Source organism: Homalodisca vitripennis, chromosome 2, assembly GCF_021130785.1.
Source record: "Homalodisca vitripennis isolate AUS2020 chromosome 2, UT_GWSS_2.1, whole genome shotgun sequence".
In the NCBI taxonomy this organism is placed as follows: Eukaryota; Metazoa; Arthropoda; class Insecta; order Hemiptera; family Cicadellidae; genus Homalodisca; species Homalodisca vitripennis.
The window spans coordinates 9376735-9399096 of NC_060208.1; the positions used below are offsets into that span (position 1 = coordinate 9376735).

At 34.7% G+C, this 22362-nt stretch overlaps 1 protein-coding gene across 3 annotated transcripts in view; it reads right to left on the reverse strand.

Annotated features, from left to right (window-relative positions):
* LOC124353516 (fatty acid synthase) overlaps nucleotides 1-22362 on the reverse strand; it is a 51254-nt gene that overhangs the window by 21411 nt on the left and 7481 nt on the right. For all 3 annotated transcript variants that reach the window (XM_046803387.1, XM_046803385.1, XM_046803386.1), the window contains exons 2-10: nucleotides 10697-10932; nucleotides 8466-8618; nucleotides 7277-7450; nucleotides 6264-6464; nucleotides 5023-5261; nucleotides 3921-4151; nucleotides 3009-3200; nucleotides 2385-2513; nucleotides 770-1000 (exon numbers count right to left, since the gene is read on the reverse strand). In XM_046803387.1, coding sequence (XP_046659343.1) covers nucleotides 770-1000; nucleotides 2385-2513; nucleotides 3009-3200; nucleotides 3921-4151; nucleotides 5023-5261; nucleotides 6264-6464; nucleotides 7277-7450; nucleotides 8466-8618; nucleotides 10697-10916 — 1770 coding nt within the window. In that variant the 5' untranslated portion in view covers nucleotides 10917-10932. The remainder of the gene's footprint in view (nucleotides 1-769; nucleotides 1001-2384; nucleotides 2514-3008; nucleotides 3201-3920; nucleotides 4152-5022; nucleotides 5262-6263; nucleotides 6465-7276; nucleotides 7451-8465; nucleotides 8619-10696; nucleotides 10933-22362) is intronic.

A 22362-nucleotide genomic window follows, 5' to 3' on the forward strand; every position in this document is an offset into this window, starting at 1 on the left:
TAAAACTGAAATATTTAATTTAAATATTTAAACTAACATTTCTATAATTATCAGATCATTTCAGATGTACGGAGAAACAAGGAGGTGTGGACCCCCAGCCCTATATTTTCATATAAAATTTTGCAATAACATGTAAAAGTGACATGCAAAACAACCAGTACTATGGTAAGCGTATGACTGTACTAATGCTGCATGCATGTGTGTTTTGTTCCTGTACAATACCTTAACGAAATTATTTGTGCTGGATAAAACAAATAAAAATTGTCAGAGGTGCTTTTTACATTTGCAATCAAACATCTATAATTCTCCATTATGATTGCATTCCCAAAGATTAAAACCTAAATCCCCCAAGAAGCTTAGATACATTCATGTGTCTTTTATACCTTGCAACTCAATCAAAATTGAATAGAAACACACAATATTTTTAGATCTAACGCAAAAGAAGAACTCAGATGTGACTAAACTAAAACTAAACAGAAACAACAAGTATACAATTATCAACTAAGCAAAATTAAAGTTAATTAAATTATCAAGTTAAGCAAACAGTTATCAACTTTGCGTTCAATCTTTATTTCAAATACTCTTTGATCCCTTCGTAAGATTCAAATTAAATGAAGTAAATATATTTGCAGACAACATTAAAATTCTAATAAGACACTATGAAGTGGGCGATTGTATGAAATGACCTCCATCTTACTATTTTCCACACCCCCTTTGTCTTACATCGGAAACCGGTGATCAAAGCATACGACTTACACCACAGACTTACTTGGCACGAAGTGATGGAGACGAAGGAGTTGAGGACGTTGTCGAAGGTGGACTGGTCGGGACTGAGCACGATGGAGAGAAGGTCGACACCCTCAGGACGGAGAGCCTCCGCGCACTTGTTCATGGTGGCGGCAAACGGCTCCAGGCGCATCAGATCCTTGGCCATGCCCGCCCACTGGCTGCCCATACCGGAGAACACGAACCAGACCGGCCGCTTCTCGGCTGGCACTTGCTGTCAACATACCGGTTTGATGCACATGATGATAGGGTTTAAAAAGTGATCAACCACAATCTTTAAACTTAGAATTTCACTACTACATTGGAGTTGTTACAACTCGTGTAAACTTTAAAATAAAATTATTCACATCTATAATATAAAAATGAAACTGTTCGTGTGTAACAGCATCACTCACAAACGGCTGGACGGATTTGCCTAATTTTTTTTTAAATTTGTTCGTCTTGATCTGTAGAAGGTTATAGGATACTTTTTATCCCTTTCCCGATTCAGGATTCCGCCCCACTGGTTACAGAAATACCCGTAAGAAATGCATTGCAGCAAACATATGTTATTAAGTGAAAGAGTCTTTTCAAATTTTTAATCAGCTGTTCTTTGTAAACATATATAATGCGACAAAAAATATATTTATATATAATTTAATTACTATTTTAAATTTCTTTACACTTATAGTAATATATAAAAATGAATGTTTGTGTGTTTGTCCTTTATATACTCAGAAACTATTGGACCGATCACTATGAAAATTTGTATTTTTCTATGTAGAAGGTTTATATGCAATGCCCATTGATGTAACTCACCACCAGGCTGTACTGCAAGATATAACAGTTATCAAAGCGCCTGCACATTATGAACTGCAATTACGACACAGTTACGTTTATTAAATAGCTAAACACTATTTGAAGGCAAAGAAATATACGGGCAAAGCTTAAGAGACGCGTGCGAAGCCGCGGGAAACAGCTAGTAAGTTATATTTTAATGTTTATCTTATTTGATAATTTGTACATATCATATATATTAATACTGAACAATGTTGTGCATTAATATATTTATTATGAGTGATTTAAATAAGTACTTTTCGGATTCTCTTGTATGCATGTGTCTATATTTCAACGTGACAGTAGTTCTTTAATTTTTACAGCACCATGCTGTGCAATAAAAGTAATGAGTATATAAATACAATCACTAAAATTGAGCTCCTGTAAAATGATTTTTATTAATTGCTAAACTGGTAATTAATAATAAATTAAACTAAATTACTATAATCACATATGGTAAAGTAATGAAAACAACTGTGTCAAAAATATCTTTAAATTGTTCCCAAACATCTCTCGTGTTGTGTCTATAAAACAAGTTTATTCACTTTTTCAACCAACTAATAAAAGTTTTCCATTTCAAACATTTGGATATTAATGTTGCAGAATGCAAACAACGGTGTACAATATAAATAATTCATTTTTTCAAATGACGGCTAATATGTAGTTTACTAGGAGCTCTTGCTGGTAAAACAATACTGTTCCATATTTGAAGGTGTCAGTTGGAGAGCTAAAGAGAAATTTGATGACACTGACTACCGAATCAAATCAGAGCCGAGACTTACCGAGACCTCCTTGACCGGCTGATTGGCACCGAGCAGAGTGAAGCCTCGGTACAGATGTCCCGGGATGTTGGAACTGTGAATGTTGTGAAGCAGAGCGTTCAACTCGTCATCTCTCGGGTTTTGCTCGATCTGAATTCAGACTCATTATTGGCAAAAACAATGACACATAAAATTACCAAAATAATTTACAATCAGTAAATGTAACAGTAAAAAAAGGTTTAGACCTTTTCGAAAAAAAAAAACAACACATTAATTGTTCCTTTGTTTTTTTTTCTATCTCCATTGTTGGTCATTTACTCATTTAAATGCTCAAGTTGTATTTTGTTGTTTTTAATAAACTTGTCTTTAATTTAACATTTTTTTTATTGTTATCTGAGTGTGTTTAGCAGAATGCTACGCTGTACTAGATGTGGAAAAAGTAAAAACATTTTTTTTCAAAAAAACAGTTAATAATTTTCAACATGGAACGGTAACTAATTGTAATTATTATTTTTTTTATTCCCTAGCTTTGGCTGAAAAAAACTATATACATAACATGTTACACTTTGTTAATTTTATATACTTATTATTTACTTTCATCGTAATGCTTGCAAAACTCCTACGGAACGTGTAACACTACAGTACCTTGTCCAGCCAGTTGTTGACGGCCTGCTCCGTGCGGCCGCTGACAGCCACCACGCGAGGGATGCTGTCCTGTATCGCGGGAGCCTTGGGCTTGTTGTTGGAGCGCAGCAGTATGTGAGCGTTGGCGCCACCGAAGCCAAACGAGTTGATGGCCACCAATCCTCCGTTCCAGGGCCAGTTCTTGTTGACCACCTGTCGGGTTTATACAGCATATTGTAAATAAATTTGTTTGTACCCGATTAATTTTAACTCTTGACATTAACTTGTTTAATTAATTATGAAAAAAATTAAAACTAATTTAGCGTTACAAAAGAAGGTATATTTTTTCTAAATAAAATTTTAAAATTGTAATATAAATATTTGTAATTATTTACAATTAATATTAAATATTTTTAGAGTGAATAAAAATTTAACTATATAAATCTTACATTCTTGTAGTACTCTAACCATAAGTAATGTATATTTTATTTTCTAATCCACACAAAAATCAACATTGCTTTGAAAAGGTCCACATCGGTCGATGAACACATCGCTCTATCTATTAGGACTGTCAATTGTAACCAAGTGAATAATACGGGCACTGCACTGCAGGCTTACTAATATGAAAATAATCTGCACAAAAAATATTGGTACGTGTAAGTATTTAATTGCCATGCGTTTAACCACGTAAACATATATTATTTCTAGATTCATTGTGCAAACACTATGTTGAAATTTTGAATTAATCTGCTCTATCTATTGATATAAAATCTGCTGATAATTTAAGCAATTACAACTGAATATTCTTATTTCTTTTATTCTTGTTTCCTTTCGAAGTATTACTATTATTAAATTTTAGTATTTTTTACTAAATTTTAATTACTACATACTAGATAATTTCTATAAAATTTGTTAGTAGTTGGTAACACTGACCTGAAGCCTGCCGTCGCTGAGAGCTGGAATGTCGGTGTTGGGACTCTGGAAGTGTAGGTTCTGGGGGATGACGCCAGCCTCCATGGCGATGAGGATCTTGGCGATGGAGCAGAGACCAGAAGCTGGCTCCGAGTGACCCATGTTGGACTTGACCGAACCGATCAGCAGAGGAGTCGGTCTGTCCTTGCAGAAGAAGTCAGCGATTGAATTGACTTCCTGAGGGTCTCCAACCTTGCGAGGAAAGTTATGTTAATTAAACCATGCAGTCTAACATTACATTACTAATTGACATACAAGTACATTTAATTACCTTGCTATCGAAAGGCCTCACAAAAATAAAAGTATTAAATATTGGTTTTATGTTTTAATGTAATTAAGTTATCAGTAACCAATATAAGCTCCATCTAAAAACATACAAGTACATGTATAGCCAAATAATGAGATTGATATTCAGTGAATCCATAAACTATGTTGTTTTGCTGATTTTTACAGAGACAGGCATGTAGTAGAATTTATATACTTTTTTATGCAAAGTTATTTTTAGCGTCAATTTTTTAATTTGTAATATTTTTTTATATATTGTCTGCTAAGTCATTTTCATTGTCCATATATGAGTCATCATGATGCAAACAAAGGCATCTGTTTTTGCATAGAATATTTCCATGGCACAATAAACAATTAAAATAAAACCATAAAATACTCCGGGACGGATGACATGCCACAACAACACGTGTTAACTGTCTGCATTGTGTGACTACAGCGAGGTGTAAAAACTCATGACAGGGGACCAAGAAGTGCTGACACCTAGTAGTAATCGCCAGAACTAATTGTGCAATACAAGGTTGTCATAAATGCTTTTTGCACAATATTATGGTAGATAATAATACAGGAACAATATAATGATGCGTAATATTACGTCAGTAAAACTGTTTTATGTGATCGATATGAACCTAATATTATATCAAAAACCGTAAAGGGGTTAAAAATGGAAAGTAGTCACTCACAATTATAAAGAATCATTGGAAACACACCATCATTGTCAGCCTACCAGTTCTAACTATTCTAAATTTGCGTGACCATTCAAAATTTCTAATGGCCTTACCTTGGTGCCAGTACCGTGAGCCTCCACGTACACGACGTCGTGAGGGTTAACACCACACTCGTCGTAGACCTCACGGATTAGCCGGTTCTGCATCGCTCCGATGGGGAATGTGATGCCCTGGCTCTTGTAGCCGTCTGTGTTGGTCTTTGCATTTACGATGGTAGCGTAGACACGCTTGGCGTCACTCGCCTTCTGGAGGTAAACTACCACTGCGGCCTCACTCCTCACGTAGCCATTACCTACCAACAGTTGTCTGGTGAAAAAGTCATTTAAATTCGGATTTAATCTTTGTTTCAAAATTCCGGAGTTTACTAAGGTGGTCAACTACTTAAGATCCAAGTGCCTGTTTTGCTCTTACATTTTAACAACTGTGGTATACTTTCTTCCAACTTGAACTGAAAAGAATTTTAAACTTCAAAAAACAGTCTATAAAAATGAATTATCCATTTCTTTGAACACCACATAGTAGTTTTTGTAAAAAAATTTTTTTAATATTTTTGTGTAGTGTTTTGATTGGTCAAAGTTTAAAATTAAAATTCTACATGTGACCTTTGTAAAGGACATTATCTCTTTCAGCTAGAAAATCCTTATTCTGAGCTGTTAGCTGTAAGTCGGAACTGTTAATCCTGATTATTTTAAAAGGCTTCAGATTTTTCTTTTGGTAAAACGATCCACTCTATCATTAATGTCAAAGACACGGTTCCCAGAAATTTATCACGGCTGAAAAAAGTTTCTGATGTGGATAAATTATAAAACTTAGTAACAATGTAATATCATCTTCGAGACTTGAGCGATTTTACATATTTTATAAGCTTCTTCAGTTTTTACAATGTTTAACTTAGTCATTTTAACCCTGGATCTGACACTTGAAAAACCTAATAGCCCCCTTTTACTATATTTGCACATCACACAATATCTGTAGAATTTTAAGCACAATATTAAAGTAGGTATACACTATTAAATATTGTCTTTTCAGTATGCTATAGATGACATTGATGCATTCTAGAATTTTTTATCAAAGTCAAATAAGTACTTGATTGCTTAACAAATGAAAAAAGATAAGATAATAAAATATACAAATTTAAATCCAATAAAATCTGGGAGGAAAATGTTAAACGTACAAAACGTACACAAAATCCGTACACAATCTTTGTTCATCTAGAATATTTAATAAGCTTTACATAATAAAGACTACATTAATAGTAGCTACTATAAAACAAGACTAGAGATAGTCTAATCACCTGAGGCATCAAAAGCCTTGCACATGCCCTGCGGGGACAACATGCTGAGGCGATGGAACTGGAGGGAGCAGGTAGGCTTGAGCAAGAGGTTGACACCGCCGACGATGGCTGCGTCACACTGACCACTGCGCATGGCTGCCACCGCCTGTTGGAGCGCAAACAGCGAACTGGAACACGCTGTGTCGATGGCGTAGCTGGGACCTGAAGCACCAATATAAGTTTATTGTTTGTCCATTATAATGAAATCCACGATTTGAAATTTACACATCCCTCTTCTTCTCTTCCTCTTGTTTACTGTGCAGTTTCTCTTCAACCTCTAACATTTTTCTCTTAGCTTCAAATAATGAACGTTTAACGAAAATATGGTAGAATTTTGCAATCAATGGGGACAAGATGTTTTTGTAAGACAATAAGACAATATATTTGCTTGTACATTCTTTGAGAATTACAATGGTATCAAAATTTTATGGAATTGAGTCAAGAAAAGTACAGGACAAATTCACCAAGATGTTCAAGCGTTCAAATCCTATTGATCCATTTTGTTAACTCATCAATTGTGTAAAACGGGTGCTTCAGCAACCACTTCTTCACGTCCCTCTTGAAAGCGATGCTCTCAAGAGCTTTCTCATAAGAGCTTTAAACACATTACTGAATCATTTCCAAAGTCGATGTTCCCAAATCGAAGAGGAAATTTAAACCAAAGTGACAAAAGACCTGTAAACCATCCTAGAAGGCTTCTCGTAAATGGGAGAAATGTTGGAAATGGCATACTGCAAATAAAGGAGACTACTTTGAGGGGCGATCAAGTAAAAAATTAAATAAATAAAAAAGCCTTTTTTATTGACATGTTTTGTGTTTCTCCTCAAATTAAATACTGTTGCGAATGTAAATCAAATAAAAATAAAAACTTAATCTACTTTAAACTTTTTTATTCTACATTATGGCAACAATACTATCAAGAATGCTTTTGAATCAAAATATATTCAACAATCTTCAGAGATTTGTCCGGTTACCTGTGAAGTCGAAGGTGAAGGAAATTCTGTTGGGGAACATCGCTCTGCAGCAGCCGGTGAGTCCGTAACCGTTCACCAGCTCCGGATCTGCGGTCCAGAACTCGTCAGACTCTGATGCTGACACTCCGATGAACACTCCAGTCTTAGATCCCCGCACAGACTGGGGGTTGATACCTGGTTCAAACAAATCGGAGATAAAAAATACAGCACTGTCTGATGGCCAGTCCTAGTAATATTGAATGAACCAAGTGCAGCTCTACCACTAACTCTTCTCTAGCTAACTCAAGATTTGATAATTCAGTTATCAAATACTACTTACCAACTTTAGTAAGACCTCTAAGCAAGCACAAATTGTATTTTTTCCAGGTTGACATGTTAATTTTGAGTGATAAAAAAATGCTATTTCCCTAGGATAAAATAAATGTTTTTTTTATAATAAAATAGAAAATCATTTCTTTCAGTAGCCATTCAAAACCCAGGCTAACAAATTTTGACAGTAAAATAGGGAAAAAATATCAATTTAATAAGGTAGTTTTTAATTTAATAAGTTTAAATAGTTTTAATAGTTTAAACCAATATTTAAACCCCACTCTGTAACATAGATTTATTTAATCCTATCAGATTTAAATTCTAATAGATTTTAGGTATGGTATATACTTTTATAAAAACGTTTTAAAGTTTCTCTGCAGTAAAATCATACTGAAGATAAAATGTATTATTTATTTACTTACTGTTCAGTTAAATTTATAATATTTCAGTATATTTTTCCCTTTTTATTGGACAAATTCAATGATTTGTAGTGGAAATATTTTCTTATATTACTCATAAATGTCCACTGAAAATTCTCGTCATGCTATGTTTTCCAAACTTAGGGTTGGCAATTTGGTCCAATTCTTTGATCTCGAACCACTTTTCTTTTGTGTGATGAAAATTAATATTTTCCTATCAATACCTGACACTGTGCAACTATATACAATTATTTAATAGTAAATCAAAGCTGATTAACTACTCAAAAATATCATCTAACACAAGTTTACTGCCTAACTTTTAAACACATCACAAAAAATAAGTGCTTGAACCATAAAAACAGACTCCCTAAGGGCATTTCACCACGTTTTGGGTGTTATAAAAAATTGAGATGAGTTTTAATTACGATCTCAAGCTTTTATGGTACTAAACTATGACTGACCGGCGTCTATGATGGCTTCGTGAGTAAGCTCCAGAAGCATGCGGAGTTGAGGGTCCATGACGTGGGCTTGCTTGGCGTGAACACCGAAGAACGTGGCGTCAAAGTGCTTCAGATCTTTGAGCTTGCCAGTGCGTGTCGGCAGCCCGTACATACCTGCATCATGGTTGGTAAACGTTAATTTTAGTTACTATAAGTATATATCTTACACTATTACTAAAATACGTTTTCTTTCTCCATTTATTTTTTGAGGAAAAGCATTTTTGATACCTCCAGAACATATTTCCAAAATTGAAACAAAACCATCTGTAACACAATTTGTTCTTTCCAAGAATCTGGCAGTCATGCTTAAAAATTTACTGCATTTTTTAAACTAGCTGTTATTAATGATGATTGCATTACTTAATTCAACCTGATTTCTTATAAAATCTTACAATGAAGCTTCAATACTTTGAAGAAGTAAAGAGATTTAAAATAGTTTATTGGTTAATTTAAATTTTGAGAATCAAATCATTAATAATGCTATTATTTTGAATAATATTTAACACTAATCTTTTCATAAAATGGTTTGCTTGAACAAGGCCACAATAAATATTAACAATTCAATTTTTTTGGTTTCTTAAAATTTTTTCTAGGCATCACTTTTTTCTAGAAATTAGAAAAAGAACACTTTAAAATTTATTCCAGTCAATGTATAGTTGAATACAGGAAGTCCATAATGCAATTCAATTCAAATTACCATGAATTATCTAAAATATATATTACAGTGTACATCTGCTTGATTTAATAAATTTACACAGAAAAGCTACAGGATATACATGGTGGATATACAGAATCGGGACATTTCGATATCCTGTGTATATTTTATGGATACCAATGGATATCCTATAAATTGGATAGATTTGTGTTGTATGGCTTGCTTCACCAAAACAATTTATAAGCTATAATAAGGTTACCAGGAAAAATCTCCACACACTGTAGGCTGTACTTTACTAAATAAAAATTTGAAACTCATTATTTCTAATGACGAAAGAGGTTTTGACGTCACTCGAACATGTCAAGCAGAAATGTGGACAACAGAAAATAACCATTTTAGCATATCATGCTAGCCTTGGTCAGCCATTATGTCACCGACCATGGCTCAACATTCCTGGAACTCTCTGCAAAGCACTTTTAAACGACAAACATTACACCAGCCTATATCTGCAGAGTTTGTAGCAGACACCTTATCCTGGTCAGTTAATGCCTTGAGGACACAGGTCGTAGCTTTGACAATTACCTCTTTAAATTGCTACAAATAAATTATTGCATGATGTTACAATTAAAATGAAACTGTGCAGAACAAATTCTATTCAAATCTTTGTAATTTTCTAAACAAAATTAATATACATTCTACTAAATTTTCCATTTACTTGAGTACATATTTTAAATATTTTATTGCATCTACATATATCAGAAAATGATTATACTAATAATTAAATGTCTTAAGATCAAATACATTTTTATTGTTAATCTTCATGATATAATGCAAAGAAATTCTATATTTTTTTGTGATTTAGCTGAAATTAAAACTTTTATTGATTGCTGTTGATACACTGTTCTTCCTTAATAAACACCGATCAATCACATCTTTTAACTTCTAACATATCGCTTTTAAATATATATTTTTGTTTTATAAAACTCCTAAAAACTAGTTCCAAACAGTGGCATAATGGCTGGTAAAAATAAAATTATGCTTCAATGTATATTTTTCCATGAGCAGCAGTTTTAGCCATTGATATTATTTACATCCATAACATGTGTATCTATATTCATAAAAAGTAATTGCTTTATTAGGTGAACCTTTTCTCAGATGTTTTAAGTCCTGGAAGACATTATCATTTTTAAATTAAGGCAGTTATGCCAGTTTTTGTCAGGAGTTGCCAATTACCAGTAATGTACTGAGCAGTGAAATGTAAGACCAAACACATCCTGAGCAAAATAATACTTAATACTAGTAATTTGTAAAGATTTTATTTCAAAGGAAGAGATGATACTCAAGAATCTGAATGTACCCCTGGTTTAACCCCTTAAGAGGGGTCTGCTTCCCTAAAATCTAAAAATTGATTATGATGTTTGTGCTGCATGTATATTGCATTATGACGATAATAATCCGTTTCATTTGAAAATTAGCCAAACCGATTCTTCACCAAGTCTCATCTTTAGTCTACCACCAAACTTCTCCGCAGACTTACCGGAGGGCCACCTCCTTTCGTCGTCTGTGATGAGGTCCACTCCAGCAAATAGCTGATCCTTGAACTCCTGGATGTTACTGCTCTCCGGGAGCCGCCCGGAGAGTCCTGTGATGACCACCTCATCGTCCAGACTGTACGGCTGTCCGTTGTATGAGCCGTTGCTCAGTGGGCTTCCCACCTCCTGCCGTTGGTGTTGCACCTCTGGGAATCGTGCCGGCATCCTCTGTTTCAGTACTCTGAAACAAAACATTTTTGTGAAATTTGCCTCTTTATTACTTAGATTGTACCAGTTGAAAATAGAGTGAGAAAATACCAGAATTAGTCGTTGTGATTTGCGATATCTAAGAAATTTCTAATAGTGAGTGAAAAATGCATTTGGTAAGCATGTAGAAGTTGCAGTTTTCCCTATGAGTAAGTACTGTATGTCAGAGGAGGAAGAGTCTCAACACAATCACGTAGTAAAAGTTAATAAAACAATACTTTTCCAATATAGTTTATTTTTTGGACCAGGCCTTTCGAAATCAAAGGTTTCATCATTAGGCGACTTCACAAATAAATAATTATATACATTATTTTTATAACAATTAACTTAGTATTAAATTATACCATTTAGTGTAAACATGCAAACACAAAGATTTTGGAAACATTTCAGCCAGTATGAAACATTATAATATATGACTAGAAAAATCTGCTGTAGCCAAGCATCGCATTGAATCAGGACACAACATCAATTAAAAATCTAAAATTAATAAAAGAAGTACAAAATTCAATGAACTTATTTGAATGGCAACCACTACAAATAAACAGAAATAAAGAAAAACTCATAAACAATGAAGAAGGCCCTATTGAACATTCCAGTCTTCTTTCTTCTCAATTTATTCAAAAATTAAACTGTAGTCATATCTAATTTTTCATACTGGCTGAAATATTTCCAAAATTTTTGTAATATATGATATTATAATATTTAATATAATAATTATTTATAATAATAATATTATATCATTATTATTATTATAAATATATTATAATAATATATATGATATAATATTTATTATATAATATATGATTTGTAATATGTATACCTAATAACAATAATGTAAATCTTTATTTGTGGAGATGATGAAACCTGATCATGAAACCTTTGGTTTCAAAGGCCTCGTCCAAAAAATAAACAATATGGGAAAAGTATTGTTTTATTAACATTTACTACTATTTAAAAAATTTGTCCAATTGCTCCAAGAGTCTTCAGTGGTTGAACATGCTTTAAATGAACAGATAGTATTCTCTAGAAAAGATAGTAGAGAGGAAGAGGCTCAATACAATTATGATTGAAAGATGGATCCTTTTAATACCAGTTATAATAATTTTGTTAAACCAAAAAACTTTATTTTGACTTCCTATTACATAAAGCCTAGTTTATTTATACTTTAATTCTTTACAACAAATAAAAAAAACATTATTACAGTTCATGGTTAGTTCAAGCGCTTCTACCATTACAATGTAACATCAAGTATAGCAGCCGATCGTCATTATCAGCAAGTTGTTACAAGAAAACAAACACAGGCGCGGTTTATGGCCCATGGTCCTTGACACTGTCGATAACGTTTGATCCATCGGTCTCAACGACATTGCAAGGTCAAGTTTGTATCTTCGGTTTAGTTATCTTTGACTTTGAGGACTTTGTACTGACACGGACCAACAATTAACCGCACGAACGTGAAACCTGCCCTCAGTTTTGGAGCAAGGTTAGTTTCACCTGATAGGTCGGCAGGTTTCGAAAATGCTGCATGTAGCCTAACTCTCCATCAACTAAACATCAGACGGCCGTCATTTTGTTCTCTGTTGCATTTCGCGAACTTCCATTTCTGCTCCACGTGATCACTTTACTACTGATAATACCGCTGTCTTGGACACATGATAACATACGAATGCCAACTTCAACTACAGCTAAACAAACTTATTATTAAAAACTAAATTAAATAACACCAATAGTAGTTGATAACAGTAACCGCAATAAAGAGAGAAACAAAAATATTTCAAAATACGCCGCAATCTGTCGAAGCTTTGAAAACCGGAAATCGTAAATGTTATGTCCGCGTAAACTCAAGAAGTAGCATTGTTTCTTAATATAATTATTTACCATAATTGTTTTAACATTGCTTCGAAACGTATTTCGTCACATGAATTTTGAATTTGTAAACAAAACTGAAACAATACTGTGAAAACTTTCTTATTCGTTACAATGAATTTTCGTGAATTTAGAACATTTCATGCTTCTTCGCATGAAAAACTATTGCATACTTGGACTAATTTGAGTTAGATAACTTGCAAATCTGAGTCAACTAACTTAAAATACATAGTGAATATTTTTGTTGTTGTAAAGCAGTTCTGAAAGCTTGAAATAGAAATGTGGCGTTCGCTCCTACTATCTGTTGAATCAAAACTGATAGAAAAGGGAAATTCGGGGTATAATTCAACGTTAATAAGAACTACTTTTGGCCCCGATATTCCCCTCGGGGGAGGGAGAAGATTTTTCAACGCAATTTGTACTTCTGTTTTCTAGCTATTCATAATTTAAACTTCATTTGACATACACAAAATGGACAAACAGCCAAATACTTAAAATAATGTTCAGCAGAGCTACACGACAAACCCCCCCCTCCGCACCCCACCATCAAAAGATATGAATCTTGAAAAGACTGAACATGATCAACGGTTTGTGCGGAAAATATTTGGTCTTTTGTTAAAAAGACACATCACAAAGAGTGAATGTCCTTGTAAATATTGAGTACCGAAACGTACGAGGTCATGTCACCTTGGAACATAACCTCAAAATTCTTTATGCAGCAAACATTATGTTTCGTTGACCTTGAGTTGTCCTCACAGTTGCTATTTCTACCTGGTATACTGATATGGTCCGAAATTTAGTGGCCTAAAAGACGAATTTTTATCGGCCTATACAATCAGCGTAACAAGTTGCTACGTCGCAGAAGAAATTATCTCGACATCGGCACGGCATTGATCAACGAAACGGACGTGCCACCGTTGCCGTGGCAACCAACAGGATCCGCAGCGCTGCTTCCGGTGAAGCCCCGCGTGCAATTTGCGTCGCACCAGCACAGGCAACAACGGCATGCTCGGATAGAAGCGATAATGGCGTGGTGGACTAAAACGGATGTACACAAAATGAAGATAACCGGATATGTATGACGTAATCAACAACAATACGAAAATTAAACCAACCTTTTTCCTTAAGAAATTAGACGATAACGATCAAATTCGCCGCCCAATAATAACATAAATTTTACGGAATTTGTACCAGTGCCGTCCTGAAACAGTCAACTGTAACATGGTTTGTGAAATGTGCATCATTGCGAGTAAGACGCGTGAGCATGTCTTCTAACGTTATTTTTAGTACAAAATCGACGCCATTTAAGTTGGCTAGAGGTCTTTTTAACATTTAGATTAAAGCCATTTCAGACGATACTGTGTGTAATATAAGGGTTTTATTATTTTCTTTACGAAAATTTGTGAAATCGATGTTTGGAATGAAAATTTACGTAATCTTAATCTCTCTCTCTCTCTTGAGTGATAAGTTGATAATACTGAATTTCAGTAATATTGTGTTTTTTCACGTCCAATAACATGAGACTCGGGAAACACATCCTACTATGTAGGTTACAATCACATGACTTTAAAATTTCACATCGTACTAATAAAATCTTTGCGAAATAAAAAAATACATAATTTGAGACAAATATTTAAAATATTCCGGAAATTTATATTTAATTGAATTATTGACAACACGAATTCCTTCTTGATCAACAATGGCATGATGAATTTGATTTTAGTTCACATTTTCACGGTGAAATACTTAATAAATATAGACAAAGTAAGTTATGTCAAGATTAAAAAGTATGTATAAAACAATATTATTCAGAATTTCTAGTCCTTGAGCATATCCTAGCATAACAAGATGCCATTAGGATGAAACAAATATATCCATCCGAGAGTTGATTTAGACGTGATTCACGTCTGTTCAAAATTTATAGGACTGATCAAAAATGAACGAAGCTTTTATCAAGTTACCAGTAACGTTGACCAGGACATGATTGGTGTTTTAGAGGATTTGGATTAACTTGATTCGAAAAAAACCGCAGATTAAAACTGTTCCAAATTTACTAATTACAGTAGCACAGTCCTAGCTCAACAAGTGCAGAGCAGGCTGGCTACGCGAAGTTATGCCCGGATGTCGCAGGTCCGTGACGCTCGTTCCTTGTCCAGTTCCATTTCTCCTCAGTTCAGTTTCAGTCCAAGGTCAAGGTAACATATATCAATCCCGTTTTTGTCCCCTGACGCGCGCGGCTGGCCAGACAGCTTCTGTGACGCGGGAACAACGAAATCACAAGGAAATTAAACTGTACCTGTGCTCTGCTTGTTTGTGTTTTATACGACTACGTCATAGACTACTTTTTCTGCATGCCCTTAATTAACATTTATATTGTACAAACACTGACGAGGAATTAATGCATTTACAGTGCAATGCGTTAGGGGCAAATATTTAGTTCTACGTGATAAAACCTCCGATTATATCCGGAACCAAAAGAAACATCGAATTCACCGCCTTAATCAAAACAAGAACGATTAGATTTTCTTTTCTTAAAAAGTAACATCGAATGTTTATCTACATATAGCCTATTGTTATCGAATGTTGTCTCTTAACATTTTGAAGTGTGACGTAGGCCTACAAATTAAACACGTCATGAGCGGATATAACACAATGAGCGGATATAATTCTTGGCTGTACGTAAACCAAAAATACATATATGTACATTTCTTAATTGCAGTAGACATTTTGCAGGAAAGAATCGTAACAAAAACAATATTTTATTCTTAGCGCAAAATAAAAAATGCAAAAAATTACAGCTTTTAAAATTAAAATGAACTACGTTGTTACATAACCTGTCGTCCTGGAATTTTACAGTTTCACCACCCGAAATACATAGATAAATTACATAAAAAATAATGAAACACTTGTTTGGTCGCAGAAATGTGAATTTATTAAGCAAACATTTCCCAAACGTTCGTAATTGTTCAAACTAATGCCGACGGAAATGAACAACGGAAGTTCACGTCTAATGTTCATTAACACACATTAAGATATTCGATACTGTCGTTTAGTACAAGACTAGTCGCGAGATAACCCGCCAAACGGGGTTGGGACGCTCAGCATATGATCGTAATTTAGTGGTCTATGACACATCTCGAGAGCTGAGTGCTGTTTACAGTGCTGTGAGAGTCCGCCTATCTTATCTATAGATTGCGTCTCAACCGATAGCGGACACTGTAATCGATCTTTCACGTGAAATCCCATTGTTTGCACAATCGTATCAACTTAACAGGATCTCGAGTGATAAGCGATTTATGTCATAAATAACAATGGCCTTTGTCACAAATTGGACGCGACATAATTCGCAAACCGATAAACTGTACAAGTTTACTCTGGACTCTCAGTAGAGTTTGAAAACACTTTTCTTCAAGCGTTCATAGTTTTATTTGTTCGGTAAAAATAAGTATATTTGTTTTTTAACATTGGGTATTTTATACGTATGCTTTTACAATTACGCTATTACCCCATATTTCACGGAGGTAAAGAGGGTAAATTGATTTCCGTAAACATTTTATCCAGATTAAAAATTATGATTACATTGGATATAAAGAAACATGCGTTTGTAAACTTTAATTATGTTTCATCCGTTATGCACTTAGAAACGCACTTAATTTCATCAGAAATAACATAACCACCGCGATTTACTTTCTATTATTATATTTTAGGCGAGTTTCTCTCTGGGTAACAATTCCGAATTGGGCTTCAGCTTTTAAAACTTAGATATCTAAGCAGACTAATGAAGTCTGTACAGCAGAAATTTTGTACGGTAAAGCTAGTAGTTCTGTTCAGTGACGTATAGAAACCGCTATATTACATTCTTTAAATAATTATAATCTATTGCAATGCTCTAGTGATGAGCAGACCTTTATGAATTAATTTCACTATGATTATTTCGTATTATTGTCACAGTCCACTCAATTATAACCTTCGATTGTGTATCAGTCCATGAGAAGACATCGCATTCAATGCTAAAACCTGTTCCAATTGTAACATCATGGTTGTTTCCTACCTGGCGTAAATAGAGGGAAACACCGATTATAAATACATTACAGAAAACTATAAAACGCATGTAAAACTTATACAAATATCCACCATTTTTAATCGAATTCATAAAAATGAGGTAATTACAATAAGATTAAATAGATAACAACTCTAAACCGAAGATTTGATATAGAACTATCTAGTTTTAAGGAAAGAACTAGTTATATTGAACATAGGTCTATTCTCAGGAAAGCCAACTTTATAAGTAATCAATAATTCTTCTTTGTAATGTATTTATAATCACTTTTTCTTTCTTTCATGTGACAAAAGATTTGATCTTCTCATAGACTGTTACATCATTAAAGGCAATGGGCTACTTGAAGATTCTTGGAGTATTGGAAATATTTGAATTTAATACCACTAGTGAATTACAACACATATTCTAATAATAAATTTAATTTTGCGAGGCCTAAAATGTGTTACTTGATCCAACGCCAGATTTCAATGAGCATCTAATTTTTAAGTTTGTATTAATGGTTTATATTTTTTTTTTTAAAGGAGTCGGATCTAATCCTTAATCAAATCCATGAGTCTAAAACGCGACTTCTAGACATTGTTCAAAGCACCAGGTCAGGACTCGACTAGCGGACCTGCCACACCATTCCGCTGTCGAACTAACCGCATTATCTCGGTACCGCATTCCAAGTCTGATTTAATACTGAAGTGATAGTACAAATATTACCCTATTAGAGGACTTTATAGTTTCTCCAGGGAGGCTGGGGGGAGGGGGGCCTTGGCCTTCACACTGAATGATATGCTGGAACCGAGTGTTGTAGGCTTTTAGACATGGCAATAAACACGAATAATTCTTTAACAATATGCTTATGTAAAAGCTGTATGTAGTAGCTGGCTTGAGTAAATCGTTCTTGAGTTTTTCTCCATGAGAACAATTTAAATCCCCATACAGCGTGATGGCCTTGTGATTGTAAAGTTATGGGAGATGTCTAATTTGCAAATTTGTATGTAAAGTTTATGCTTTTTACATTTTTTTAACGATGATTACTAGCAGTTACCCGCGGCTTTGCACGCAATTTCGAAGGTATTTCACTTGAATGAGCACTTCTAGTTCGAGAGAATTATATTTCTGACGCCAATTTTGACTTTGCCTTAGTCTTACGATCAAGAAAGTATGTTAAAGTGTGTTTTTTTGTACCAAAACTGATTTTTCCTCTCTTCTGATTAAGAAAATAGATATTACATGCACAGCTCTGAGAAGCCTATTTTTGTCAAATAATGTATGTTTCATATCAGTCTTTAAATCTATAGTAAAATTTAGACTACAATCTGCATTGCTAACCGATGCCCGCTGCTTTGAACGCAATTTAATAGGCATTGCACGGTTATGACCACTCCTGGTTAAAGTGAATTATATTTCCGATACAAATATTTAGTTTGCCTCATTGCCGCGATCAAGGAAATACGTCAAAAAGTTTATAATTATGGCCATTGCAATTTGCTTCGTTCTTGGTATGTTTTGTTCCATAGTTGATTTTTTTGTTTCCCGGTCAAGAAAATATATATCTGAGATAAGAGAAGCTTACTTCTGTCAAAGGAGAACTAAGATGGGTTTTACGTAAGTCTTTAATTAAATTTATAGTAATTTTTTTTAACATGTTTGAGAACATTTAGTGCTAAAACTGGTACATTAGTTCAAAAAGAACATTCCAGATGAATTCCATCTAGCACAGTTCTTGAGGACTGCTTCAAAAGCAGTTTTCGCAGTCAAATTCACATCTTATGTTTAGGACATTTTCTATAGTATATTACAACTTACATAATCACTGAAGTCGAAAACAGCGTAAAAACTTGGGTTAATATTTAGACAATTTACTAATTTTTATAAATAAGATAAATTTAAAATGATAAACATTGTTTACAAAGAACAATTGATTACATTCAATTAATATTACACGCCTTTAGAGACCAAGATGGGATTTTTCGTTACTTTAAAGACGAGTGGGGCGTAGCCCGGAGGTATTTTCAAAATAAGAATAAGCCTATATTAATCCCAGGAACCGTAAGAATGTCCATGTAAAATTTCAGTACAATCGGTTCAGTAGTTTACGCGTGGAAAAAAAACTAAAGCACTTTCACATTTATATTATTATTATGATATCTTTAAAATGAGACATGATCCATAATTATACTACTAAAAATAAGGGTGTAAAACAGCACGAGGTTTAACATTGTTTTTATGGGAAAAAACTCAAAGTCGTTTAACTAAATCCGGCTCTTAAATGCATAAACAGTAGGCTATCATGTAATCTAATTTGTTCGCTGGTTTCGATTTCACTATACGGCACGGCAGGAAATAAATAATAAAAAATAAATATAGCCGAAAAGGAAGAAAATGGATGAGTTTTTTTTTAAGACTGAGCATTTTTAGCGTTGTTCTTGTGCAATGCCAGAGTAATTTATGGTGCTTACAATTATTTGCGAATCCCCCGTTATTCTTATACCAACCTATCAAAGGGGTTTATCTTCAATTGTATTGACATTGAGGTGTCATGAAGATTATCATAAGTTCAATGTGAAGGTTTCACAACCGCTATCAGTCCGACAAAAGTGTCCTTTGACCCTAAGTTACCTTAAGGTGAGATAAATGGCTGCTTATTTGATAACGTTGTGGTTTATCAATCTGCTGGTAAACTCTCGGACGTAGTTCACACGATTACGTGAAACAGTACAAGAGAATCAAACTGCCTATGATTGTGTAGAGGTTGTCCCAGAACTGAAACTTGAAAAATACACGAGAAATTGTACTAATATTACAACATATTGTGCCTATATTACTAAATATAGACGCGAGTATCGAATAATTAACACGGGGTAACCGAATTTCCGAGTTAACCGAATCGATTCTAAGCCATTTATATGATTCATTTACATAAATGAATAACGACTCTATGATAAAATGAAGCACACAACAAAACACGATATAGTATCGTGGATCTTCAGGTGCACTACAAGCTTCACAGGCATTTCCGTTATAAAATGGGAGATTTTGTATATTATTCCGTATAGGCAACCCCGCGTTTTCGTTCAAATTCCCTCAGACGAAATTCTACTGTATTTATGTAATCTATATTCACTTTGGACAAACAAAATAATGTCTAATCAATCTATTTTAAATACTCATGTAAATGGAAATATTCATGTTTATCTAGAAAAACAAAACACGGTTATCGATAAAGTGGATTATAGATAGCACTTATCGATGCTCGAACGTGTCTAAGTTGAGACAACAAACAAGTCCAAGTACTAGTACGGTCAAAGGGATCAATTAGTATTGGGTGGAAACCGAACCATGGAGAATTCGGTCTTGGACTGCAATCAACTCCCGATGCTGAATTATATATTTCCACCAGCCAAAGATAACCTGGACAGTTCTCTGTTTGAAGTTTATTTTTGACAATGGAAGGAACCAGGACTTGTACGGATATTTGCCATCGTTCAGTGATAAAAAAAGTAACACTACGTTTCGAGATCTGCAATCTGATTTCTTCTTCAGGTAAATAAATGACCTAACACATAATTACAGACTAGGTTAAAATAAACTAATAATATCAGAGCGTTGTGACACGCACAAGTCAGGAATCACAGCCACCATGTTTGTGTCAACTTCACTAACTCTAAAACATGCATTTAAGAAAAAACAAAACACAACACTAATTATTAAAACTGAACTACAGAATACAGGTCACAACAGATCTGCCTTTATCTACTGGTGGTTATATTTCCTGACTTACGCGTGTCACAACGCTCTGGTATGATTTGTTTATTTTAACCTATGTGTTGGGTCAGTTATTTACCTGAAGAAGAGATCAGATTGCAGATCTCGAAACTTGGTGTTAATGATTTTTATTTGTATCACTGGACGATGGCAAATATCCGGAAAATCCTGTTTCATTCACAATCCTTCCATCGTCAAAAACAAACTTCAAACAAAGAACTTCTTCTTCAACCCAGGTTATCTTTGGTCGGTGAAAATATAGAATTCAGCATCGGAAGTTGATTGCAGACTAAGACTGGTTTCTCCAAGGCTCGGATTCCACCCAATACTAATGGACCCCTTAGACCGTACTAGTAGGCTACTTGGACTTGTTTATTGTATCAACTTAGACAAAATTGAACACCGATAAATGCTATAATCCACATTATCGATAACCGTGTTTTGTTTTTCTAGATAAACATGAATATTTCCATTTACATGGTTATTAAAAAAACGATTAAGCATTATTTGGCTCGTCCAACGTGAATATACATTACATAAAATATATTAGAATTTCGTTTGAGGGAGTTTAAATGAAAACGCGTGCTAGCCTATACGAAATAATATACAAAATCTCCCATTTTATAACGGAAATGCCTGTGAAGCATGGAGTGCGCCTGCAGATCCACGATATTATTTCGTGTTTTGTCGTGTGCTGCATTTTATCACATAGTCGTTGTTTATTTTCGTAAATGAATCGTATAAAAGGCTGTTTCCTTCTCGACCTGGACAGCTTCACAACCCTCCAGGGGTCACCAGAAGACACATCTGTCCTAGCGCTCAGTACGGCCATAGACGACGTAGGAAGAGAAATCTCTCGCCACTTTTGTAACAACCAGGGTCCAGTTGGCGACAATTCTGCGGTTGTGGTCGCTCACTCACTTCTCACTCAGGGTCTTCAGGTTTCTTCGGCCATTTCCTCCAGCGCGCGCGGGCCTCTCTGACGCGTGAGTATTCAGTCTGTGGTGTAACACTCCGACCGCCGAGAGTGATTCGCCTACCACTTGCACTTTGTCCCGTAATAGGAATGGGAAAACGGTACCTGGAATGGGAATTACTATCACTCCCGTGTGTAAAAAGCCGACTGGAAACTGTTGTAGTCGCAAAAAATGAAGTGACGAGCCAATGAAGAAAAGCATGTGAAATTGCGAGACCCCGTCAAATGGATAACGAGTGCTATTGTACGTCCATCAAGTGACCTTGACCTCCGACCTCGGACCGGGCAGACGAGATAGTCGGGTCATACAATTATCTCGGGCCAACTGGTTTCAACAAACCCCTCCTGGGATTACGCAAGGACGTGATAGTTTATATTTGGGAGCTATAATCAACACTAAGGTTCAGTGAACAACCGTGTAAGACATTAATCTTAATCCAATTATCTTGGGCCAACCTATTTTCAATAATCCCCTTCTGGGGTTACGCAAGGACGGGATAGTTTTTATTTGGGAGCAATAATCAACATCGAGGTTCAGTAAACAACCGTGTACGACATTAATCTTAAATCCAACTATCTTGGGCCAACCTATTTTCAATAAACCCCTCTTGGGGTTACGCAAGGATGTGATAGTTTATATTTGGGAGCAATAATCAACATAAGGTTCAGTGAACAACCGTGTACGACATTAATCTTAATCCGAATTTAAATCGTTCGACCAACAAGATAGACAAGAAAGTCTATCA